Source organism: Festucalex cinctus, chromosome 3, assembly GCF_051991245.1.
Source record: "Festucalex cinctus isolate MCC-2025b chromosome 3, RoL_Fcin_1.0, whole genome shotgun sequence".
NCBI lineage: Eukaryota > Metazoa > Chordata > Actinopteri > Syngnathiformes > Syngnathidae > Festucalex > Festucalex cinctus.
In genome coordinates, this window is record NC_135413.1 from 32,472,880 (window position 1) to 32,499,082 (window position 26,203).

The following is a 26,203-nucleotide window of genomic DNA, read 5'->3' on the forward strand; positions in this document are numbered from 1 at the left end:
GTACAAGCTCTTTTTTAAAAAAAAAATCAATATTGTGACCGTTTTTGTATCGTCAACCTCACCACAATATCGTGGAAATTATTTTATCGTGACATCCCTAGTCTATACCTTTTTACTTACACTTAAGATTTAAATCAGTACTCCTACTTTTAGTAGTCGTAAAAAAAATGATTAATTTTGATGAATAAAATCATGCACATGTTTTTAAATAGCGCGTGTTGTTTTGCCACTTCGGGTCCAGGATGAGGACGATCGAGGAGCGCAGTGAGTGACTCACTTCCCGCGCGGCGTTCTCAAATCAAAGGCGGAGAGGAGCAAGTCACGTTTTGCGGTGGTCTGACTCAGCGCGCGGGAACGAACGAGCGGGAAGTGCGGCGAGCGTCAAGAGGCTGGACGTGCGGGAGGCGCCTGCAAACCTCCCACAACGCCGTTTCACAGTCACGGCCAAAGAATGCCCAAGAATGTCGGCTGGGATGCCTCGGCCGTGAGTCGCCGCTTCTCACCTGCCGCCGTCAACACACTTGACTTGATCCCAGTTCAACTTTTCCCTTCCCGGGGGAAATTCCCAGGAAGTGACAAACTTTAGTTGGTGCATTCAGAAGACGTCAATCATTTCCAGAGGCGGGAAAAGTAGATGTCCGGATACAGTTGTGTTGACTCGTGTCGCAAATTCTTCTTTCCCCGGTGAAATGAATGGAAATGACGTGAATCCAGTTCATTAATGCAGTTTCTATTTATACATTAACAGTTTTGCCGATTTTTGTTTCATTTCATTGAACTTTATGGCGTTCCTTCTGGTGTGTGTGCACCTTGGGCACCTGGGGGCAGTGCAATACAAACAAGCATATGGTTACAATGGAAAATTGTTGAAAATTAAGCCCCTTTTCCCCGATTTTAGTAGGGTTACTAGTAAATGTGAACTACACTTAAACTTCAAAGTTTCTTGACATTTTTTGTTTTGGAGTCCCGCAAGGCTCCATTTTTAACCCATTGTTAGTTTATCTTAATTTAGTGCCAAAAGTCAACTCTTTTCATTTCATGGAGTTTCTCTTGGGTAGTTTCCAAATTTGGATGTTCCATTTTTTTTTTGGTCCAATCAAAATACAGCAACATCAAATTAACATAATCTGCCCAGAGTGCTTCTGTCCCATGCAACATAAACTATATTATCAATAGGACTAATCACATTTCAACCATTTTATGTGTATCTAATGTGGCCATTGATTCACACAGTTGAATAAAACCTAGTGATCTCATTAGATATGTTGTAGTTTATTTATTTGGTTTGAAAACCGTTGACATTTGAGTTTTTTAATGTACTTAAGTACAAAAGTAAACATTTACTATCAATTACAAAAATTATATTTTGTCATGTTGGTACAATGAAAAAATACAAACCAATAAAATAGTTGAATGTTTGCGTTGAGAAAAACAAATCGCTAATGTTAGCTTAGGCTAATGAATAGAAGGTACACGTACCTGTTTTCAAACGTAGGGCGTAAAAAGTATAAAGTGGTCCAACAAAAATAAATACTCAAGTAAAACGCAGATATCTGAAAAAAATCTACTTAAGTACAGCAACAAGGTATTTGTATTTGGTTATTTTCTCACCACAAGGTTCTAAAACGGGTGCGAAAAGTGGCCAGTGTAAAAAAAAAACGTCCAAAAGCTCACGTGGTCACTCGGCCTTCTTCCTGTCCGGCGCGCCGGCGGCGCCACCGGCGCCACCGGCAACGCTCCTCCACACCTCGGTGTAGAGCAGCGTGCCGGCGAAGACCACGGCCGTGCCGGCCCAGTGCCACGCCGTGAAGGGGTTCCGGAAGTACAGGATGGAGAAGATGAGGCTGAGGAACTTCCTCAGGGTCACCACCAGGGTGACGGTGAGCGAGGCGCACTCGGTGGTCAGGATGAAGACGCCGCGGATGCACACGTACCTGACGGCGGGCGGTTCAAGGGAGAAAACCACAACGTGGGATTACGGTGGCAAAAAAATTAATAAATAAAAAAGGATACTGCGTGATGACGTTGACCAGCAGGTAGATCCACATGATCGGAATATTCAGTTGGAGAACCGGAACGAGCGCCGGAGCTGCAAAAATATGTTTGTTTAGTGCGCAAACAAAAAAATTGCCAAAATTGTCATACGCTTGTGCAGGTCCAATTTCAGGAATTTAAAATATTAGGGCCGGGTAATCAATCAAGGTTATTTTAGTGAACTAAAACTAATGAAAAAAAAAACAAAAATTTTAAAAACAATTTCGTTAACAAAATCAAATAAAAATGAAAATGCTTTAAAAAAAAAGAAAAAAGAAAAAAAAGAAAACTAACTGAAACTACATTTTATGTTTACAAAACTAACTATAATAATTATAGCAAAAATGTCCTTCATTTTCATCTTTGGAAATTAATGCATGAGCCTTTGGGGATGATTGAAAATGTGATTTGAAGTCAATTTACTTTAATATTAAGTGGAAACAAGGATGTTTGAAAGTGTGTCACACACAAGTGATGTCATCGAGCAGCAGCCAATAGAAAAGCACCTTCAGATGACGTCCCTCCCAATATTGTGCACAAGTAATACATGTTTAAAAAAACAAAAACAAAAAAAACAACCTAAAACTAATTCTGAAACTAACTAAAACTAAACTAAAACAAAGCATTTATTAAAATAACCAAAATTATTAAAAACTAACAGAACACCCTGAAAACTAATTATAACTAAGTTTAAAGTTAAAAAAAACAAACAAAAAAAGTCAAAATGAAATCAAATCTAAAATGAATGAAAGCAATGAATGAGCGGCAATCGTTAAAAAAAATAAAATAAAATAAAAAAAATAAAAAAATCTACGCTAGCGAAGGAAATGTTCCAGATCGCATTTTCAGTTTTGGTGTGGATGCAGCATTAAATAACTGCCGATAATTATCGGTGGATTTCTTTATTATCTGTTTTATCTGTTTGATGTCCAATTGGTCGATAATTGCCGATAATTATCGGCCAGCGATATTATCGTGCATCCCTAGTCTTAAAGTGTAATAAGCGTTAAATGTAAGAAAATAATTTTAAGCCCACTGAGATTCCAGCTTTATCGGCCTTCAGACTTGCAAAAAGGTCGATGGTGCTATTTGTCCAAATGGCAAATATCGGCACCGATAATCGGTCTATCCCTAATTGCAGGCGTGACTCACCGCTCTGACTGAAGTGGACGCAGTGGTCGTAGATGTCCGTGGAGAGGAGCAGGAAACCCGGCAGAGGCAGGAAATGCTGCAAGGGACACAAAAAAAAAAGGATGATGTCATCGGTCATAAGACACACCCGCACAATGAGATGCGGAACACCAAGACGAAAGCAGCCTTGAGGATGATGCCAGACGTACTCACGTTGTAAAAAAGAGCCTCCTTGGGGTGCTTCCCGTACTTGTTGTAGAGCGTCTCCTGGAAAATTCCCATCCGCGCCGACATGAGCAGCGCAAACGTCAACATGGCGATGCCTGCGTGGACACGTCGGTCGGCGACCAATCCGTTCGTCAAAGCGGGACAAATAGTCCCACAGAATATTATGTTCTATTGCTATAAAAAACATGGCCCCTACCTAAAGAAACATTCAAGACTCTTCTTTCATCAGGAAAAAAAAATGTAATTAGTAATTAGCTTTTTTTTTTTTTTAAACAAGGCCTTGGTTGATCTCTTATACTCTGCTGCCACCTGCTGGCCGTATGTGTAATAACTACCATATCTTCAACTGATCTTTGCAGTTGAGAGGCTGCATCAAAGCCTTCTGTATGCTCTAGCATAAAAAAACAACCAAACGGATAATTACGTCTTTGGGACACTGAAAACATTTAAAATAGAACGTATTTAATACGTTTTGGGGAGCAAATGAGTTAATTGTGCATAGCTAAGCATAATGAAAAATCATATATATTAGGGGTGTGAATTGCCTAGTACCTGACGATTCGATTCGTATCACGATTCACAGGTCACGATTCGATTCGATACCGATTAATCCCGATACGAATGGTCACGATTCGATACCGATTAATCCCGATACGAATTTATATGTCGATTGTTGCGATTTTTTTTCATTCATATTTAGAAAATACTAATCAGTAAGCTTGTAGAGTGTAAGATTTATATGAAAATGTATTATTTATTTATCTGAAATTTCAGTCTTATAGAGGTTGTAATCTGTTTCATGTTTGAACAGCATTAAAATAAAAATATTAAGGCTTAATGTGCCGTTCATATAACATTCTTCCATGCTCAAGGTGTGAATCCTAAAAAAAAAAAATAATAAAAAAAAATAAAAAATAAAAATAAATAAATAAATAAAAAAAATCGATTTTTTTTTAATTGAATCGATTCGAGAATCGCGCGATGTAGTATCGCGATATATCGCCGAATCGATTTTTTTTTAACACCCCTAATATATATATATATATATATATATATATATATATATATATATATATATGAGTTTGGAGTTTGGTTATGGAAAAATAGAAAATCAAGATAATCGTGTAGTGTTTGTTTGTCAATACGCGGCAGGCAAGCTCACCAACAAGCCAACGCATGAAGGTGTAAAATCCTTGCTCGTCCGAGCCCTCGTTGGCCACATTCTGCACAAAAGACAAAACAAGAAGCAGCTTTAATGAGTTTGAAAGATGAACAATTGGCAAACGACGACGACACGACTCACCACTTGCTTTGCCGACATGACGGTGCAGATGAAGATGCCGGCCGAGATGAAAGCGATGGACAAATATTTGCTGGGGGGGTACCTGCGGGAAGACGAAGGACAGAGCCAGAAAGTTGCCGGAAAGGCAGCGAGAGGGGGAGGAGAAAGTGAGGGGGCGTCGACCTTTTCTTCAGGATGATGATGCCCAGGATCATGTTGGCGATGAGGGACCCCTGCAAGCAGACCACACGTCACAACGTCTGATGGGGAATTTTCAGGTTCCAATTGTTTGGATTTGAAACCAAAGGGCTTGGATTTTTTTTTTTTTTGCAGATGCCAATTTTTTTTGCAGCAAAAAATAGAGATTACACATGAATCGACTTAAAAAAAACAACAACAACAAAAAAACAGCATCTTACAGTGTACATGTACAAGTTTACTGCTTGGTATTTTCTAAATTCGAGTTTAAAAAAAAAAAAAAAAAAATCGCAATAATCAACATATACATTTGTATCGGGATTAATCGGTATTGAATCGAATCGTGATCTATGATTCAAGATACGGATCAAATCGCCAGATACTAGGCAATTCACACCCCTAATAAATAAAAAACGATGTCCTGTACTGTAAAAATTGTAAATTAAAAAATAAAGAAATATAATATAAAAATAAAATGTGTGAATTTGTGTTGGTCATTTTCTGCCACTAGATGGCATAAATGTATTTGTAAGACGTTGGTGGCAGCTCAGTGCATTTTTCTTTTCGTATTAACGCTATCTAATCTTTAATGTGAAGTAACTTGTGAAATTGTGCACATTTTTAAAATGACAAAATACAACTTGACACCAGGCTCCACAAATAGTTGCATTCTGATGACATTTATTACTGCTAAATTAAAATAAAATAAAAATAAAAAAAAAATGTGTCTGCTGCTTTGCGACTGGAATTCCCCCAGTACAGACTTTACAAGTAAGGGTTAATCGCGCACTAAAAAAAAAAAAAAAAAAATTGTGGCGTTAAAGAAACTTTAAATTAACTCAAAATTAACACACCCTAAATATACAATAAAATATTTTTTTTCAAAGTTTTCATAACCATAAAAGTGGAAACAAATATCCTGTACTGTAAAAATTTAAAAAAAAAAAAGAAAGAAAAGAAATATAATATAAAAATAAAATGTGATATGGATTTGTGTTGAGGTCATTTTCTGCCACTAGATGGCATAATTGCATTTGTAAGACGTTGCTGGCAGCTCGGTGCATTTTTCATTTCATATTTTAAGAGCTACCTAATGTTCAACATGAAGTAAAATAACATAAAATAACACGGCGGAAATAGCTTGTTGGCGATCTCTTACCGATCTGAAGATCATGTGCAGCGGCATGGCGATGTTGAAGTTGAGAGCGTAGTTGTTGATCACGCTGACCGTGAAGAACATGGTCACCATGATCACGTAGTTGCTGGCGGCGGGTGGGAAGAAGACGTCACATAAATCCGAATGCAGAGCGGCGGCGGCTTTTTCCCAAGCGCTCACCCGACGGGGATGGCGGGCTTCTTGGTGCCCAGACGCGTCTCGAAGACGAATCCCTCCAAGGCGATGAAGGCAAACTGCGCAAACGTGACGATGTTGCCGCATCCTGGGAACTCTCTGAGGAACGGGACCGTCCAAAAACTCATCGGGGAGCGAAAGGTAAACACCAACCTGAGATCCCCGACGCACACCGTGACGCCCTCCCAAAACAATCGGACGCCGAAATCGACATATCAAATCATTTTCTCGCATTGAAATGAATAGAAGTGCCATTAATCCATTATCAATCTCTTTGACTACTAATATCGGCATCGGCCTTGAAAAAAATATAATCAGTCTATCTCTAAAGGAGAGCCACTTAATTGAATTGAACAAAGTTACAGTCAAACAAAAACAAAATGAGAACTTACACTCGTTACGTCACTAACTAGGCCACGCCCCTAAAAGAACACAAACAATACTACGGTATGTACAGTTTCTTTTAACAAAAAACATCGAGTTATACTCTTTACATTCTGTTGTGTTTTTTTTATGTATATATATATACAATACGGTGCTATGGTTCTTGATTTAAGAACAGTAATTCGAGTTAGAAGTTTTGTCATGGAACGTACACAATTCGTAAATGGAGGTATATCGCACGGTATATCGAAATCGGTCCAAAGTGCAGCAAGTCCATGCAGGTGTATGCGTGTGTGCGCGACTAACCTGACAAGCAGTTCGAGAGACACCACATTGCTACAACAGCCGACAAAAACCAAAATAATGGCAAGAGCGGTGCCCATGGCGGCTCGCTACCGCCACCGGCTTGTGTGCGTGAAATGCAAGTTTCTAAAAGTAAAGCGTAAACAAAAGCATGTTGGCTGCCAAGCCGCAATTTGAGGCTATCGAGAGCCCGTCTGCTTGCTTGCCTGCTTCCTTGCCAAACAACACGTCGTCATCCGCGTTTCCGGGTTCCCAAAGGCTCATGGGAGTTGTAGTACACGTTTAAAAACATACCAAAACGAGCACAGAGACATAATTCGCCTCATTTTCTTGGTTATTTCAAATACAAACAGTTTTAGTAACTAAACTATGTATACATATTTGTATAATTCTTTTAAAAATAGTTAATAACATAAAGTCGGCTAAACTGCGAACGTTATCCTGCAAGCAAGACGAGGACTCCCTCTGCGTGAGCATGTGGCGTTTCTCCACCAAGCACGCTAACAAACCTGCTATTACCTTAAACACACATTTGAATATATCCCAACGCATCCATACTGCCACACAATGTTAGCATTTAGAAAATAATAATAATAATAAAAACACTGAATGTTGAAATAACTGACACCAGAGTGAGCTGCGCCACAATGCGCATAATTAGACGATCTTTGCGGGCGAGGACGTGGCGTAACTGAAAGCGTTAGCAAGCTAGCTAGCTAGCTAACGGGTCACTCCAACCAGATTGGGAGGAATCAACAGTTTATTCCTCGTCAACGTCAAACAGTCGCGGGCTTGAATTCGCCCGGAGCTCGGTCACCTGAGATACATACACAACAACAACATGATCTCACTCACGGACTCGCAAAGTAAGAGCTTTTCACTTCGCGCTTCTTTCTGTTTGTATTTTGGCGTAATAAAAAGCCGGTTTAGCTATTTGTATGCGGGGGTGGCTGACTCAAATGCTATTGGCGGAGAGCCTCGTGACGTCACTATAAAAGAGGAAGTAAAAGATGCGACATTGCCTTGTTAAAAAAAAAGAAGAAAGAAACACTCCATACTGTATATTTATAAATGTATTATATCTAATAAAATGTGCATTATATAAGTATTTAAGTGTAAGTACCATTTGTTAACGTCTAATTTGTTTTATTTTTATTTTTTTCGTGTTTGTTGCAATTTTCTCAACACAACAGTAAACCTTTGTTTATCGCGGTACACCGCGGTTCCAGACCCACCTGCTATAGGTAAACAATCTGCGATATTTTTTTCCATGCAGAAATCGGAATGGGGCTGACGGGGTTCGGCGTCTTTTTCCTCGTCTTTGGAATGATGCTCTTTTTTGACACCGCTCTCCTGGCCATTGGAAACGTGAGTTGACCTCACGAGTTGGCGTCTCAAAAACAAACTGCTGTCCCCTCGTTAATTTCAACGTTGACATTTTTTCCAGATTCTGTTCGTCTCGGGTTTGTCTTTCGTCATCGGCCTGGAGCGGACGTTCCGATTCTTCTTCCAGAGGCACAAAGCCAAAGCCACCGGCTTCTTCCTGGGAGGCGTGTTTGTCGTTCTGATCGGCTGGCCCGTCATCGGCGTCCTCTTTGAGATCTACGGATTTTTCCTCTTATTTAGGTCCATTTTTACAGACAAAACTCGATTTCATCTGGCACTCGGCTCTTCTCAAGTTGCATTTTCTCTGCCTTCCTTCAGGGGATTCTTCCCGGTGGCGGTGGGCTTCATCAGACGGATCCCGGTGCTCGGCTCGTTGCTCAGTTTACCAGGGATCAGGACTGTAAGGGTACCTTGCCGAAAAGTCACATTTTCAATAATTGGGAGTTCTCTATTGACTTTATCCTTTTTCTCTTTCAGCTGGTGGATAAAATTGGCGAGAGCAACAACATGGTATAACATTAAAAAAAAAAAAAAGCATTTAAGAAAAATATTTATACTGTCATTGCCACTCCAGACCTGTGACTGATCCGACAGCTCTCCTCATTGAGGAGGGAATTTTTTATTTTATTTTATTTATTTATTTTTATACCTTATTGCCTGTGTACGGAAGTGGATTGCATTCACTTGGGAAAAAAAAATTCTCCTGTTTTTCTGACTAATTTTTTTGGGGAGCGTTGTTTTTTTGAGTAATTTCCCCCCCTGTTTTCTTGTTATCCAGTCATATATACAGGTCAGTGGTGTGCAACAAGTCACTTGGAGTTCAGAGGTAAAGAAAAAAAAATACTCTGAAAAACGATTGGTGCTCTGTTTTTTTTGTTTTTTTTATATATTTATTTATTTTTCTCCTGCTTTTCTGAATATTCCCCCCCGTTTTCCTGAATATTTTTTTCCCCTGTTTTTCGGAATATATATGTATATATTTACATTACAACCAAAAAGAATATTCAGTAAAACAGAAAAAGATATTCAAAAAAACAGAAACAAAATATTCAAAAAACTTGGAGAAAAAAAAAAAAAAGCTCCAAAAAATTAGTCAGAAAAACATTTTGTTTTCTCTCAAGTGAATGCAATACTCTTCCGTACCTGTGGACTGTGTCTGGTTTCCTGTCTGTTATTTGTGGACCACTGGACTGACCAAAGCAGGATTCCCGGAGTTTCACTGGAATTTTTGACTTTGTAGACAACATAGTTGTGACTTTTTGTTCCTTTTTTTTTTTTTTGTTAAATGTTACAATACTGTATTGTTGAAATACTGTGCAAGTCTTTACCTTCAGGTTTATAAAATGATGATTGTGTTTCTGTCATTTTGGCAAGTTCACACTTGAAATAAAGTGTCTCATTTTTAAAAACATTTTATCCATAATATCCATCCATCCATCAGTTCAGTTGACCTGTCTCACTGACCTGTATATATGACTGGATAGCCAATAGCCCATCCACGTCAGTGAAGTCACAGGGAGACCATCTTGTTACTCCCACCTAGCGAGCAGACTAAACTATACGGTATATGTACAGATGAGACATATACAAATCGTAGGCAGTTAGCATAAGACCGGAGACCCCAATATTAGATTTGGCAGAGGCATCTTTTGTTGAATTGCGGTTATAATTCTTTAATTTAAAAAATAGACAAGTTTCCTCCTGTTCTAAACATCATTAAGCATATGATTTATACATGTATTTAATGCAAGTTGTAAAATGTCTGAAGTCCACTTGTTTACGTTTAATAAATTTAAAACACCATAAATCAGGCTGTTTCTAAGTATTGTCTCCAAGATTCTCCAATTCGGATACTGTAAGTGTAGAGGATGGTATGCCGAGAAACGTTTCTTGGGAGGAGCAATATGGCGCCCTCGCAACCTCAAAAGTCTTGGCCTAGAGGCCATCCAGTCATATATATAGATCAGTGACCGGTTGAAATGCTCTTTTGTGCATAATAAGTCAAAAGGTAGGTGAAAAATCCGAAGAGTAACAAAGTATTTGTTACTTGGCTCCTTCCCACATCTGGTTTGAATGTGAGTCACGACGCATTTTCAAAAAGCCTCCGGCGACGACGCGCTGATGAACAGCATGTCACATGTTACACACGTTCCAAACGTGATTGGACGTGGCAGCCTGAGCCGCTCGCGTCTGGTTCAAGTCGAGGTCACAATCGCACGTGGAGCATCATCAGGCCGTAAGTATTGGAACATGAAGATAATTCTAATCTTTTGCCTCAAAACACCACAAGTATACATTTGAAATGAAACAAACAAGATGTGGGAATTCAGGTTGCTCAATGCTTGAAGTTTAAGCCTTGAACTCATCACTGCCGTTTTAGCTATTGTGGGTTTGGCATACTGAAGTGCGGGTGATGGTGCCCCCAGCTGGCCGCTTTGGGAATTTGAGTCAGTGGGGGTTCCTCTGGTCCTGATGTTAAAGACCAGTCAGCACGTCCATCTGCTTTTTGTCTGTTCAGAAGCGCATCTCAGGACAAGATCAACTAGGATAAGATAAATTAAGCTGCGGTAAATAAACTAAAACAAACAAACAAACTAGAGAATGCAATTTCTGGGGAAATTGACAGACATTTTTTTGTTTAAGTCCTTGTTGCACATTTTATTTGTCATATTAATGGGGGGGAAAGTTCCAAAATGATTCATCGTGGTGTCATTTTTCTACATGACCAAAAACTGACATTTAAACAGGGGTGTGTAGACTTTTTATAGCCACTGTAGCTTTCTTTTATCTCCTTTGTTAATACTTATTTTATTTTAATAAATGCAGAATACTTTTTTTTCATAATTGTATAAATATTTTTAGCAGTGGCTGCCCTTTTTTCATATAAAATTAATAATAATAATAATAACAATAATAATAATAATAATAATAATAATAATAATAATAATAATAATAATAATAATGATTTTTATTTTTTTATTTTTTTTACTTAAGAATTCATCTCAAGATGAACTATGGCGGTATTTGTGAGTTCACAAACCCCGGAGAATACATCTTGTATTTCCACCGATTTTCACCGATCCGAACCACTGGTGCTTCGGACCAATCACAGAGCGACATTGTGTTTTGGGGGGCGGGACATGTAACTGTGACGAAACCAGGAAGCCAGCGCAGACGCCGGAGCTAACAAACAAACCTAACATGGACGAATGGACGCTGCAATTAATTCTGTTCTGACAGAATTACTCGTCGTTTCCTTGTTGAGTGTTGAACAGCGAGAAGCGCTTCGTGCATTAATAGCTGCTAAGATGTTCGTGCTTTTCCCCACTTTCGGTAAGAACAAAGATGAAATTTTCACCCGTAGCCGTGATTGGTTAAAACAAACGTGTAGAAAGTCGCATCGTCCAATCAGCTCGGATTATTGTACAGCATGTCCCGCCTTTTCCCGATGAAATTACTGCGGAGAGGTACCAGAAAATTGCGTGAAGCGCACATCCATCTGGCTATTACCAGGTTAGGCGCACAAATTGTGAAACGTTTCGAACAATTGTGAGTAATCTCGCACGAGTGCCGGGCCGGGCAGCTCGCACCTTCACTGAGAGGAAATGATGGCTGCATGAGCCCTTAATTATTAAACAAGTGTGTCAGCAGCCCACCCTGATGGGAGGTAATGTAAACAGGAAGTGGCTCAGCGAGAAGGGGGTAGCCATTTTCAGTGACAAAAAGTTTTGTCTAGAATTATTTAATAAATTCATTATTTTTACTTGTACAACGACTACCTTTTAAAAACACAATTTGCCACCTTGCTGTTGATTGTAAATGACATCACATATTCACAGAGCTCAGGTGTGTGTGCGGGGGCGTCTGTCCGTCTGTCTGTCTGTGTGCGTTGCGCTGAGTTCACTGTACAGTACGGAAACGAGAGAGAGAGAGAGAGAGAGAGAGAGAGAGAGAGAGAGAGAGAGAGAGAGAGAGAGAGAGATACTCACCTCACCATCTGCCGACCAATGTTCTCGCAGCATCGCCACAAGTGGGAGTGAATCATTTTGCCACCTCGAGCCTGTGTGCGTGTGTGCCCACATATTCTACCCGCATGGCCGCGTCTCCTCAAATGTTCCCTCCCTCAAAAGAGTGGTGGGAACTAGTTACTAGTCTTTGTAATATTCAGGGACTTATTAAAGACGAGCTCTTGCTTGGTCTCACACTGGCGGCAATGTGCCAACTTTATTTCTCATCATTTCCGTGTTTACCCTGGGGCATCTTGCGTACGTCATCACTAGTGGACGTGATAATGCAGAATACTAGACTTCAAGTGTTGGATTTTTCCGGTAGGGTTAGTATTTATGTTTCCACATAGTAAACGTGACTCGATTTAGAGTGGGACCAAATAGACTCTGTTTAAGAGTAGGCTAATATTTACACTCGGAAGAGAGTAAAATAAAGATTTTTTGGGGAAAAAAAAAAAAAGTCACCCAAGGGTTGCCCTTATTTGTGCTGCGTGACTTTATTGGGAGCGCTGTTCATGTTGTACCCGATTTGGCCACTTAGGGGCAGTGTGGTTCCCCATGTTCTGTTACACAGTAAAGTTGTAACCACATTAGAGAATAGAAGGAAAGTCACGATCAAGTTATTCCAATAAACGTTTTTTTTAAATGTAATTTTATTTTTATTTTTTTACAGCCTAGGAAGAGCATATGCCGGTGAGTAATGTTCAGATACTTCTCTGCATATATTACCGACGTGTTTTGTATGAATAAGCCAATTCTTTTGAGTGATAAAAGTGCCGTGAGTTAGCGTGCTAATTAGCATTAGCGAGTCAGACTGGAGTCGATCGTGACGATTCTTTACTTGGCACATCCATAAATTCAAGCAGAAATCATTGTCAATCAAATTATTTTGAATCAAAAATCGCTCTGAATCGAAAATTGATTCCGAATCAAAAGGTGAGAGAGTCAACGATTCCCACCCCTGGTAAATATTTATATTTATATAATATAATATAAACAGTCTATTATTTGGTCCAACTCTTAAAAAAAATACATAATTTACTGTGCACGTTTTTCACTTGAGATCTAATTCCAAATCTGTTCCAGCCTGCCGAGACCAATCCAACAAAAATGTGTTTTATAATATCGTACTTTATAAAGACATATGAACTAGAATGATATAATGTAAAGTCGGTGTTTTTCTTTTTTTTTTTTTTTTTTTTCCTTTGCACACTTCCTGGTATGAAGTTGGAAAAGTCTGACTTCCATCTTTACTCAAATGCAGCATTATTCCACAATTCACAAACGTCCCAAAAGTTTAAATTTGGCTTTTCACTTACCCAAAATATATATTAGTTTTTATTCTCTTTGTTTATTTTTTAATTCAACAGCATAAATTAAAAAGCATAAATGTCACATGGAGTATTTTTCAAAAAACAAATGTGTATTGGTAGTCAAGTCCCCCCCCCCCCCCTTTTTTTTTTTTGCCCTTCCACTAAGCAGTGTCAACATCTTGCGTGCTAGCTCGGCTAAACAAGTGGCAGAAATCAAGCTGAATATTTCATGCAGACAGCTGTTAGTTAGTCAGTTGAGTAGCACGGAGATGATCGATACGAGTACATTTGTCTTACATGACAAGCGTATTGATTGTCTTGAAATGCTGCTGAGAGGACAAAACGCTGATGGCGGCTTCAGTGATGAAGCAGGATAGATGCAGTGGAGCTAACGAGAGCGGATTTCCAACGCTAGCTTAGCCTGTTAGCTGCTAAGCTACATTTTAGCTGCTGCTGCATTTGTGCTCGCCGACTGCAATATGTTAGTGTTTGTGCTTTTGTGATATTTATTTTGTGATTTTTTTTTGAGAAAGAAAAACAACATAATTTCGAAGGCGTATTAGGGCCACGTGTATATATTTATTTACCCAGCTGGGGGGCATGGTTGGCGGGCATTATTTGTAGGTGTTTATATAATTTTTTAAAAAAGAAATGAAAGGGGACAGAAAGAAATAAAATGTGATATCGGCCCCTGATCAGAAAGTAAAATAAAATAAACTTGACTACTAATACTCGGCATTCGTATTGGCCATGATGAAACCGTATCCGTCCATCTCTATTAACTCATTCACTCGCCGCCATTTTCACAGAAGCAGTCCCGTTCGCTCCCGGCTGTTTTACTGGATTTTGACTGATTTTGCAAGGCCCACAGAATATTGTGTTCTATTGCTATCAAAACATGGAACCTATCAAAAGAAAGATTAAAGTCTATGTTTCTATCTGTTTCTGTTTTACAGCAATTAGCATTAGAAGAGAGCGAAGTTTCATCAGTTTTCACAAATCTATTCAAAATTGGAAGTAATTTAGCTTTTTTTTCCAGATGGCCCTGGTTGATCTCCTTTGCTCTGCTGCCACCTGCTGGCTGTTTGTGTAATAACTACCATTTCTGCAACCGTTCTTTGCAGTTGAGAGGCTGCATCAAAGCCTTCTGTATGCTCTAGCATAAAAAAACAAAAACAAAAAAACAAAACAAAACGTATAAATACGTCTTTGGGACACTTAGAACATAAAAAAAACGTATTTATACATTATTGGGAGTAAATGAGTTAAAAACAACAACAAAAACACCAGCTGATCCTTACAAATTTATTGGAGTAAATAGAAGATGAAATCAGAAGTGATCCAATAAAACTAAAACCAAAAAAAAAAGGAATGAGTACCCTTGCATAGATCACAGACCGTGCCTCCGTCGCCACGCGCATTCGCATAATCCTCAGTAAACACAACATGACAATGATGCTTGAATACAATCAGTTTGCTTTACTTGGGTGTGAAAAACAAAACAAAACAAAAACTTCCAGAGTCCAGCTGTCAATCTGTCCAACGCAAACTCCCCGAAAGACAAAGCGGCGTCGTTTGAATGTGTGTGTGTGTTGTTTTCATTGGCAAGAGTTCAGTGTGAGCCCTTTCGTCTTTTTTTGTTTGTTTGTTTTTTTGCCAGCAAAACCCTGAACGCACGCCACGCTATAGAAATCCCACCGGCATTCGCGTGATGAGGTCACAACTCAGGCAAAGGGGGTGGTGGGGGGCTCATTTCTTTTTTTTCCCCCAAAATGATCATAACAATAACACGTGGAGGAAAGAAAAGGAGGCGTGTCTCATAGTTCAAAGGCTAAAAAAGGCTCATGCAGTCGTCGGCGGGCCATGCAGCGCGTTTCCTTAAGGGATTATTTCATCGGTGCAGCTTTTAGCGGTGGAAATATGCAAAATATTTGAAGTCCATTAAGAATGTTCGGACACATCTTCCATGGTAACGTCGCACTCATCCATTCGTGAAGTGCCACAACTGAAAGGAACGACGACACACCCGTGTTGTTCTTATACTGGATGACAATAATGCACATCCAGACGTGCTTCTGCATCTTTGGTAGCCATTAAATTGTTTCAAATAAAGAGTAGGACTGGTTCAACAGGCGATGGACGTCACCAAAGTGCATGTTGGGCCACTGGGCACTAGGGATGTAACGATAACGGCGATATCGTGATATTAAAACTGCCGCAATATAATATTGTGGTCATCATGTCACGATATTAACTCTTTTACTGCCGGACGTTATCAAAGAACAACTTTGATATGACAGAGGCTTTGATCATTGACGAAAAGAGATACAATGCTTCCATCTGCTGGCCATAGTTTAGAGTGTTTTAGATTCCACAACCCATTGACCAGGCAGCGCTGCACTTAGATGTTGCACTGAGAATTGTTTTTTTTTTAAAACAATTGTTGACGTTATTTAACGTTTATGGCAATATATGTCGTGATTTCACTGATCGTATATATATATATATATATATATATATATATATATATATATATATATATATATATATATATTTATTTATTTATTTATTTATTTATTTATTTATTTATTTATTTTTATTTATTTATTTATTTATTTATTTATTTATTTATTTATTTATTTATTTATTTATTTATTTATTTATTTATTTATTATGTTCATCTGACCATTAGTGTGGATTTTAAACATATTAGGGCCAAAACATACCTTGTGAAAATTAAACTGCACTTAAAAAAATAATAATAATAAAACAAAATAAAATAGCCACCAGAGGGTGCTAGAACTGCTGAAATGGAAATCAACCCGACTTTTTCTTGAGCAGATGTGCTGCTTTTTATATCGTGACATGATGACGACGATATACTGTGGCAGTTTCAATATTGCGATATCACGATTATTGCCGTTATCGTTACATCCCTACTTATTTGTAATCTTTTATGAAATATTGATCAAATTGATTTCTCAGACACTACTGCACTAAACTTTTGTTTTCAAATCTCATTTTTTTCCCCATTATATTTGACAAAATGTCAAACTCTGAGTTAAACAACAACACAAAAATGACGGAGAAATAAATCCCACAGTTTGAATCCTTCTCCAAAATTGGAGTTGGCCCACTCGAGCTTTAATGGCTCACTTCTACTGGGGAGGGAAAAAAAAACCTTGTCAGTGGCGATTGGTGATTTTGCAGCAGTGTTCCAAAATAGATTTTTTTTTTTTTTTTAACCAATTTTTACACGCACACACATACACACGCTCTCGTAAAACCGTGTCCGAGACACTAACAATGTATTGCTGTTCAGAGTGCACGTTTTTGTTGAGGGGAGCTGAGGACGCATGAAGCACCATTCAATCGAAATCGAAAACGGGACGCGGTCGCATCGTTTGCCATGTTGTCGCTTGTGCAAGGTTGACCGTTGTCAGTCAGTAATACAGTACAAAGGGAGGACATTAAACCAGGAAACAAACCCAAGCCGTCCCCGGGCCCCCCACCGTTTAACAGCAAGCTGAAAACGAACCATCCGGCTCACGATAATATACGAAGCACAAACAAAATGTGATCCTGCCCCAGCACCATGAAGGGCAGACACTGCAGCAAAACTCTGACATTCAAACAACACTGCAGCAGTCCACCTCTTTTTTATTGATAACACACACACATGCACGTCTAATTATTATTATTATTATTATTATTATTATTATTATTATTATTATTTCATTAATTGTCTGTGTTAATTACACTTTCCACCTTAGCTGCAGACAGGTACGCTTGTCTATAATAATAATAATAATAATAATAATAATAATAATAATAAATGAAAAAGAAATAATATATTAAACTTAAAATAATGCCATAAATAATAAGAGCAAAATAATGTTTCCATTGTAGCTGCAGTGGAACCATTAAAAACACCCCCCCCCCAAAAAAAAAATAAAAAAAAAATAAAAAAATCTTAGATACAATTTATTATATGTAAGCAAATAAATCCAGTGCCCAATTTCATTATATGTGCATCATTTCTCTTAGAATATAATGTAACAAATATGAGGTCTAATAGAAGCATATGATATAGCTACAAAAAAAACAACAACACACACATATTCACAAAAAATGACTAAATAAACAAACATGTAAGTCATTAAATCAATAAAATCATTTAGTGCAACCGCAGCGAGCTGGAATAATGACAGAACTACAATTTTAAATCAAAAAGTATGCTAATTGAAAATATAGTAACATGAATTCTAAAATAAAATGGATTTAATGAGTGAAATTAAATTCATTTCTTTGATGTGAACTCATTGACTGCATTTGACGATTATACTTTTTCTCAACAGGGTTGGGTCGGACTTGGGACGCTTGGAAACAACTTCACTGATGCATAACCACCAGTAGGTGGCAGCGGTGCCCCCAATTTAGAAACAAGATCAGACCAGTTTGTGAGTCCACTTGGAGAAACGGCTTGATAGTTCAAGGTAACATTAAAATCATAGTAAATAAAATGCATAGATGCCAAAAAAAAAATAATAATAATGTTCAAATATTCTTTTCTGAAATGTTTATGACATGAAGTTCCAGCCTTGCTGCAATGAGCCACAATGATTAAAAACTACAGTCAAAAAAGTATCAAATACATAATCAAAAATATTAAAAGTGAGAAATTGAAAAGTTAAATAATTGAACAATATAAAATAAAAAGATAAATAAAAAATAATGTCATTCTTCAAAATGACAAACTGCAGCCAAAAGGAAGCATGTGCAAAGTGTGCACTATCGTGTGTACTTTAATGCCCGAGTGCTGCAGTGAATGATGTCACGCATTCGTGTGAGTGTAGGCGTGCACGCGCGCGTGTGTTTGTGTCACACACACACACACACACGCCGGCAGCTTGCGTTGTGATCGAGGAACTAAACGTAATCAAGAGTCCCTCAGGATGGAGAGTTGCAACAATCTCTCTCCAAAACAACATTCTGATTGTGCGTAGCGTCAGTGACAAAACAAAAACAAGAGATGCGGCGTGAGGATGAAACCGTGCTTTGTCTTTTTCCTCCCTCCTCCAACCCCCACCTCCTCTTTAAGTGCTCGTGTGAAGGCGATGATACTTTGGGATGCTCACATTCAATATTGCACCACTGCAGCTTGAAGCGGTATGGCTCAACGAAGGAGGACGGAAGGAAGGGTGGCAGGAAGTCAGTTTTGAAGGAAGAGGGAAGGGAAGGAAGCAAGGAAGGAACGGACCAAAAAAGAATGTAAGGAAGGATGGCAGGAAGAAAGGGAGGAACCAAGGAATACAACATGGAAGGAAGGAAGGAAGGAAGAAAGGACAGAAGGATGGAAGGAGCGGACCAAAAAAGAATGTAAGGAAGGATGGGGGAAGAAAAGGAGGAACCAAGGAATGAAACATGGAAGGAAGGAAGGAAAGAAAGAAGGAAGGATGCTTGGTGGGGAAAAAGGGAGGAACCAAGGAATGAAAAATGGAAGGAAGGAAGAAAGGAAGAGGGAAGGAAGGATGGCGGGAAGAATGGAAGGAAGGAAGAGGGAAGGAAGGATGGCGGGAAGAATGGAAGGAACCAAGGAATGCAACATGGAAGGAAGGAAGGATGAAAGGAAGGACGAAAGGAAGGAAGGATGGAAGGAACGGACCAAGAAAGAATGTAAGGAAGGATGGTGCGAAGAAAAGGAGGAACCAAGGAATGAAACATGGAAGGAAGGAAAGAAAGAAGGAAGGATGCTTGGTGGGGAAAAAGGGAGGAACCAAGGAATGAAAAATGGAAGGAAGGAAGGAAGGAAGAAAGGAAGAGGGAGGGAAGGAAGGATGGCGGGAAGAATGGAAGGAACCAAGGAATGCAACATGGAAGGAAGGAAGGAAGGACGAAAGGAAGGAAGGATGGAAGGAACGGACCAAGAAAGAATGTAAGGAAGGATGGTGCGAAGAAAAGGGGGACCAAGGAATGAAACATGGAAGGAAGGAAGGAAGGAAAGAAAGAAGAAGGAAGGAAGGATGGCGGGAAGGAAGGAACCAAGGAATGAAACATGGAAGGAAGGAAAGAAAGAAGGAAGAAGGAAGGAAGGTATTAAGTACAGAAGAAAGGAAGGAAAGAAGGGTGCAGTGAGAAGAGTGGAATGAAGGTATGGAAACATCAAAGGACAGAATGAAGGATGATGGAGAGAAAGAAGGAAGCAAGGAAAAAATCAAAGGAAGGACAGAAGGAAAGAATTTAAAAAAATAACGGTCAGAAAGAAGGATGAAAAGGAAGAATGAATGAGGATGGTAGGAAGGAATGATGGAAGGAGAGTGAGAGAAAGAAAAAAGCGACGTACAGAAGGAAAGAAGAAAGGAAAGAACTAAAAGGGAGGAGGTTATGAAGGATAGTGGAAGGAAAGACGGTGGACGTAAGGAAGGATTCAAATAGGAGGAGGAAGCAAGGAAGCTACCAAAGTATAAACGGAAGATGGAAGGAAGGAAGGACGGACAGAAGGCTGTAAGGAAGGAAGCCCTGCACTGAAACTTGCATTTGCGTTTGCAAGGACCTGACTGAGGTAGAGACCCTGTTTGGATGCACGGAGCACAAAAACCAAACAACCGACGAAAGCCAGGCATGAATAAACGATGGCGAAAACCTGCAAACGTTCCTTTTTTTTGTTTTTGGATCGGTAAACATGGAAAGTACATTGCGTCGCTGCTTGCTTCATCGTCGTGACGCCAAAACCAGCTTGTGCATCTTATTTTGTTTTCTTTTTCACTCACTCGTCAGGCTCATGGTTCTTCTTCTTCTTCTTCTCCTTCATTTTCCGACTTAAGATCTGAAGCAGCATTGCTCGAGCTCCCACGACTACCGAGAGGCACTTCCACTGGACCTGGCGGTGAGCGGAATTAAAGGCACTAACAACTCATGTCCAATCATTCCAATAACGCGCGTCGTCCATTTGGCGTCCAAACGCAAAACCTGATGAGGAAATGGAACCGAGGCTCATGCACTTGCGCCATCGTAACTTACTTGATGGTTAAATGCAGTTTGGATAGTGCTTACTTGGATTTCTTAAAGTGGCTAAATTGTGGCTTGGGATATATTGGGAATGCAATGCATTTTGGGCTTTCCTTTAGTTTCCCTGACCAAAAAAAAACGGACACTGCAGAGTGCCGGAGTCGCAACAAGCTGCTTACTCATGTCATGCATTAAATATGCCAGGATACAAAAGTACTGAATGTCCGTAGACCATAATGCAGGTTACGTTTTTCTCATGCTATGATCTCATTTCGGAAGTGTCCCCTTTTAAGAGGGAACATTCAAATCCTGTGTTTTGTAAATATGTCAACGCGAACCCTCATCCGGCGCCTTTGGTGCAAAAAAGTATGGGGCGGCGATCCCAACAGAACATCCTCTTCCGTGATGGCAAGTACGTATACGTCTGGTTGCATGCGTGGAAATGGAAAGTCAGTCATCATGCGTCAAGCTCATCCGAAGGCTGATCCAGGTCTGCCGATTTTTCCCGGGAAGCGAGCGGACTTGTTTACATCCATGTCGGTCTTCCTCCGATAAGGTGCTTTTTGCGGAACAGTTAGATCCTTCAAAGGGGGGGGGGGGGGGGGGGGGGGGGGGGGTGGCAGGGAGCAAGTGGAGTCAGGAGTGGGTAGCAGCGGTGGTGAGGATCCAACATCTACTGTAGCTTCTTTTCAAGGTTGCGATGACTTGTCCGCTGCATTGGTTCTCAGTATTCCATGCATTATATTGCCTGATTAGACAAGAGTGTGCTCTGCATCCTAACACCTAGTGTATATTTGGGGTTATCAATAATTCTTTAGTTTGGAGGAAGGGAGAGTGTTTGGGGATACATACTTGCAGGATTAGAAGAATTGATTAGCCTATCTAAGTGTTGTCTACTCTAACAGTGTTAGCTTCTTCTCTATAGGGTTATTAGCAGGCCTTAACTAAGCCTAACCGGTGGTCCACGCCACCGCGGTTCTGGTGCCTAAACATCTGTGAGCAGCTTGTTCTTGTTGACACAGTTCTGGTTGGCTATAGTGCAGTTGCCAGTTCTGAGGTTGGCCTCCCGGAAGTTGTCGATGCTGTTGTTCAGGTCGCCGTCGATCTCCATGTACTCGGACTTGCTGACGAGGGAGGAACTGCGGCGGCTGGAGTTGCTGTCGGACGGGATGTTGGGATTGCTGACGTTGAGCAGCTGAGCCTGCTCCTCTCCCTCCGTCTCCCTGTGGTAGAAGTAGTTGAAGTTGGACACGATGACGGGCACGGGCAGCGCGATGGTCAACACGCCGGCGATGGCGCACAGAGATCCCACGATCTTGCCCCCGATGGTGACCGGCACCATGTCTCCGTAACCCACGGTGGTCATCGACACCACCGCCCACCAGAAAGCGTCAGGGATGCTTCTGAAATAGGAATCCTGCTCCTCGGCCTCGGCAAAGAAAACTGCGCTGGAGAATAAGATGACGCCGATGAACAGGAAGAAGATGAGCAGCCCCAGCTCTCGCATGCTGGCCTTGAGGGTCTGCCCCAAAATCTGCAGTCCTTTGGAGTGTCGGGAGAGCTTGAAGATCCGAAACACCCGGACCAGACGGATCACCCTGAGTATGGCCAAAGACGTGGCCTGCTCCCCCACCCCCTCGGTGTCGGGGTCTTCGGCCAGCTCGGTGCCCAGCGTGATGAAGTAGGGGATGATAGCCACAATGTCAATGGTGTTCATCATGTTCTTGAAGAAGGCCGGTTTGCTGGGGCACGCCAGAAAGCGTACTATCAACTCGAAGGAGAACCAGATGATGCAGAGCGTCTCAATGACGAAGAAGGGGTCTGTGAGGATGTTTGGTTTGTAGTAGGTGGTGACGTTACCTACAGTCTCATTGGATCCTCCTTGAGCTGTGGTATCGTCTCCAAGCAAAATATGACAATGGAGATGAGGATGACCATGACGGACACGATGGCGATCCCCCTGGCCGTGCCCGAGCTCTCTGGGTGCTCGAAGAGCAGCCAGATCTGACGCTGCAACTCCTTCTCGGGCAGTGGCCGCTCCTCCTCCCTGATGAAGCCCTCGTCTTCTCGGAACCTCTCCATGGCGTCCACCCCCAGCTCGTAGAACTTGATCTCCTCCGAGAACATATCCAAAGGGACGTTGACGGGCCTTCGCAGCCTCCCCCCGGACTGGTAGTAGTATAGGATGGCGTCGAAGCTGGGCCGGTTCCTGTCAAAGAAGTACTCGTTTCTCAGGGGGTCGAAGTAGCGCATGCGCTTCTTGGGGTTGCCCAGCAGCGTCTCCGGGAATTGGGAGAGGGTCTTGAGCTGCGTCTCGAACCTGAGGCCGGCTATGTTGATGACCACCCTCTCGCAGCACTCGTGGTCGTTATGGTCAGGTGGCGGGTAGGCATCCTGGGGGTGACCCGGCACGGCCGAGGTCTCGTCCACGTTGTCCCCTGAGACCACCGTCATTTTGGGCGAGGGGCGGTACGGCTCGGGGATGCGGTTAGCCTGACAGGGCAGGTGTGCGGGTCGGGGGCCGATTGGGACCTTCTCGACTTCCTGCGCCCCTTAAAGTGCTGGTAACGTCCCCGCACCCCCAGGACACGAGGGGCTGGTTGGCTGAATTTGCCTCAGTGCGGCTCCACTGCGGTTCTCGCTGACTTGACCATTGCTGCTCTCCAACACCGCTGCCTCTGCCACCCGGAGAGAGAGAGAGAGCAAGGGAGAGAGAGGGAAGCAGAAGGAGGAGGAGGTTGGTTGTGGTGGTGGTGGTGGGGGGAATAATGGGATCAAGCAGCGAACACAGAAAGATATTTGCCTGCTCAGCATTTTCTCCACTTTACTTATTTATTTATTTACTTCTCTCCGGCTCAATTAGCGAGGCGCTTTACATACACTCGGAAACGCTTTGCAAAAAGTGTCGCCGTCACTCCGCTTGCCTCGTCACTGCAATTTGGAGGCATGAGCACCACTTAAGTTCGGATCTCAAAGGGCAGACGTGGCCCGCAGTTTTTTTTTTTTTTTTTTTTTGACGCATAACGTTTCAGAACGGAGCTTTTTCGCTGGCGCACAGGCGTGGCGGCTTTCTAGTCGCAAACGTTGACGAGAGCGCTACCGCGCTACTTTTGTGCGTCTTACCTCGGGGTGACGTTGGCGGATGAGGGGGTCTCCGAGGCGTCTTGCGCTCTGGTCAAAGCACCCATGTGAAGTGTTTCACATGTCCAGTGGAGAGATGGGAAGAAAAAAACAACAACAACAACAAGAATTTAAAAAAGAAAAAGGAAAAAAAAAAAGCCAAACAATCACATGGCTGCCGGGATGCAGGAGGAGGAGGAGGCGGTGGCAGGATGCAGGCTGGAGCTCCCTCACAGTGCACTGCGGGAGGAGATGTGGCTTTTTGCGTGTGCTTTCTTTTTCTTTTTTCTTTTTTACGCTGCAATTCCAAAAGGGGAGGGTGGGGGTAAGGTGGAGGATGGAAGCAGTGGTGTTGGGGGGGGGGGTGCTACATTAAAGGAGCCATATGCCAGCCCTTGACGTTATCCAGACATCAGCAAAAACCGGTGGAGAGCTAGCAAGTGAGCGGCTCCCATCCACGCTGGGGGGCGGGGGGGGGGGATTGGCCAACGTTGAAAACAGGAGGGGGGGGGTAGATGAAGAAGTGCACAGCTGATGGAGGGAATGTTTCCTCTGCGGCCTTTTTACTCGCAAGTGGACTCATGGATGGAGGAGGGAGGAGAGAGGCTGTAGCAGTGAGAGCGAGCGAGAGAGCGAGTGAGCGAGAGGAGGAGTTGGAGCTTTCGACGCAATGCAGAGCGACTCTTGAAAGCAGCAGCAGCAGCAGCACAACTTGTGTCATGTTTGCATGCAGCAGCAGCAGAGCCGGCAGGCGCAATACAGCACAAAAGGCCAAAACGAAACCAATTGGATCCAGATCGGTTTAAGAACCGGATTTGCTTCGGCAACTCGGGTGGAAATTGTAGCATCTGGGATGCGTGTACACACATTCAAATGATGCTTTGCAGAAGGCCAATAAAAAGGAACTGCCAGAAAAATCAGTCATAATATGAAATAGGTATTTATTTTTTTCACCATCCTGTTTCATATGATGTGGAATGTTATGGTACCTTAGTAACTAGTGTTTGTTTTCATACTACTGATGCAGTCAATTAACTCATTGACTGGCAGCCATTTTGACTGAAGCAACCCCCTTCGCTGCCGGTTGTTTTACTGGATTCGGACTGATTTCGCAAGGCCCAAAGAATATTGTGTTCTATTGCTATAAAAAACATGGAACCTACCAAAAGCAAGATTAGAGTCTCTTCTTTCATCTGTTTCCGTTTTGCAGCAATTAGCATTAAAATATAGCTACGTTTCATCATTATTCACAAATCTGTTTAAAACAGTGGGGAAAAACATGGCCCTGGTTGATCTCTTATACTCTGCTGCCACCTACTGGCCGTTTTTGTAATAACTACCATTGCTTCAAGCATTCTCTTCAGTTCAGAGGCTGCATCAAAGCCTTCTGTATGCTCTAGCATAAAAAAAAACATTAAAAAAAACAACGTATAAATGCGTCTTTGGGAGCATGGTAATTAAAATGGAACGTATTTATACATTTTTTTTGGAGCAAATTAGTTAAATGTACTCATTTAGCTACACTATCACATTTAGGCTATTTGTTGATATTGCAATTTCATATCATCGTTGTCAATGCAATATAGAAACACTTTTAGCATTTGTTTAGAACGCCAAATATATTTATTTACATAATACATGAAATGTTTGGTAATGTTGAAGTACTATTTTCATACCTTGAACGTGTTACATCACACTGTTCGTTCACATTTGTGCCTCACTGCTTTCTCATTTTTTATTATTCAATTATTATTATTTCGTATTTCTGTGACATCGCAAGCATTTTATACGTACAATTATTACTTTTAAATTGATATTATTTTGTGCAACATACTGAACTTGTGCTTTCCTGTTTTCATATCCTATACTGCAACAATATATGTGCTTCTTATTATTTTCATTCTCATATTTATTGAGCGTGTGCGTGCACGTGTCTGTGTGTCCTTGCTGACTCACTGTGAAAAAATGTTGGCAAAAATGTGTGGAAATGTGCCAGCGCGCAACGTTTTCGCCAATGTCATTTTAAAGTTAATTGCTCCTCTCACAAATTGGCGGTTGAGAAAGTGCAGTTGTGTCCTTGGAACTCCAGTCTTTTCTAGGGAGCAGCAATTCAATGTTCTGCCAATAGGTGGCAGTATATCCACATCTTGCCATTCATAACAAGATCAACACCATTTCAGAATCTAAACTTTTTTTTTTGGTTTTCTTAACGTGAATTTGCTAATCTAGTATCTTCTGAAGGACATTGACAAAATATCTTAACATGGCAACACAGAATCTGAAATCTAATTGGACAAAAAAAAAAAAAAGTAACGTTCACAAAATGTGCAAAATGCCAAAAGAGAACAGACTGTTAAGAATAAATGAATACAATATCATGGAACAAACATGTCCCTAATGATTGACCATTTATTTATTTAAAAAAAAGATTAAATTAAGTTCCATACAGGTTAGAAAA

The 26,203-nt window shown here is 41.0% G+C and overlaps 3 protein-coding genes and 1 long non-coding RNA gene across 7 annotated transcripts; 2 read left to right on the forward strand and 2 right to left on the reverse strand.

Annotated features, from left to right (window-relative positions):
- Positions 1 to 1,261: 1,261 nt before the first annotated feature.
- slc35b4 (solute carrier family 35 member B4) lies at positions 1,262 to 12,522 on the reverse strand. Of its 3 annotated transcripts, none has more exons than XM_077517723.1 (10): positions 12,287 to 12,522; positions 6,210 to 6,323; positions 6,033 to 6,135; positions 4,859 to 4,908; positions 4,697 to 4,778; positions 4,556 to 4,616; positions 3,379 to 3,488; positions 3,187 to 3,262; positions 2,014 to 2,089; positions 1,262 to 1,934 (listed from the first exon to the last, which is right to left on the reverse strand). In XM_077517723.1, the coding sequence occupies exons 1-10, from the start codon at positions 12,340 to 12,342 to the stop codon at positions 1,679 to 1,681; spliced, it is 984 nt and encodes a 327-aa protein (XP_077373849.1). In that variant the 5' UTR covers positions 12,343 to 12,522; the 3' UTR covers positions 1,262 to 1,678. The 3 variants fall into 3 exon arrangements, with proteins under 3 accessions (XP_077373849.1, XP_077373848.1, XP_077373850.1); XM_077517722.1 differs by lacking the exon at positions 12,287 to 12,522 and adding an exon at positions 6,915 to 7,866; XM_077517724.1 differs by lacking the exon at positions 12,287 to 12,522 and adding an exon at positions 7,742 to 7,788.
- Positions 7,539 to 10,031, forward strand: golt1bb (golgi transport 1Bb). 2 transcript variants are annotated; one of them, XM_077517727.1, is made up of 5 exons: positions 7,539 to 7,777; positions 8,188 to 8,279; positions 8,359 to 8,537; positions 8,616 to 8,697; positions 8,775 to 10,029. In XM_077517727.1, exons 1-5 carry the CDS (start codon positions 7,753 to 7,755, stop codon positions 8,811 to 8,813), a joined length of 417 nt encoding a protein of 138 aa, XP_077373853.1. In that variant the 5' UTR covers positions 7,539 to 7,752; the 3' UTR covers positions 8,814 to 10,029. The 2 variants fall into 2 exon arrangements, with proteins under 2 accessions (XP_077373853.1, XP_077373855.1); XM_077517729.1 differs by lacking the exon at positions 7,539 to 7,777 and adding an exon at positions 7,954 to 8,026 and having other exon boundaries at positions 8,775 to 10,031.
- Positions 12,523 to 12,695: 173 nt separating the features above from the next.
- Positions 12,696 to 21,215, forward strand: LOC144016511 (uncharacterized). The gene is made up of 3 exons (XR_013282935.1): positions 12,696 to 12,997; positions 17,976 to 18,113; positions 20,442 to 21,215. It is a non-coding gene; the product is annotated as an uncharacterized LOC144016511 (long non-coding RNA).
- Positions 21,216 to 21,243: 28 nt separating this feature from the next.
- On the reverse strand, positions 21,244 to 24,017 carry LOC144016504 (potassium voltage-gated channel subfamily A member 1-like). The gene is given in 3 exon segments (XM_077517717.1): positions 21,244 to 22,497; positions 22,500 to 23,303; positions 23,749 to 24,017. Coding segments are annotated over 2 exon segments (1,467 nt in total). The 5' UTR covers positions 23,080 to 23,303; positions 23,749 to 24,017; the 3' UTR covers positions 21,244 to 21,610.
- Between the last annotated feature and the right edge of the window lie 2,186 nt (positions 24,018 to 26,203).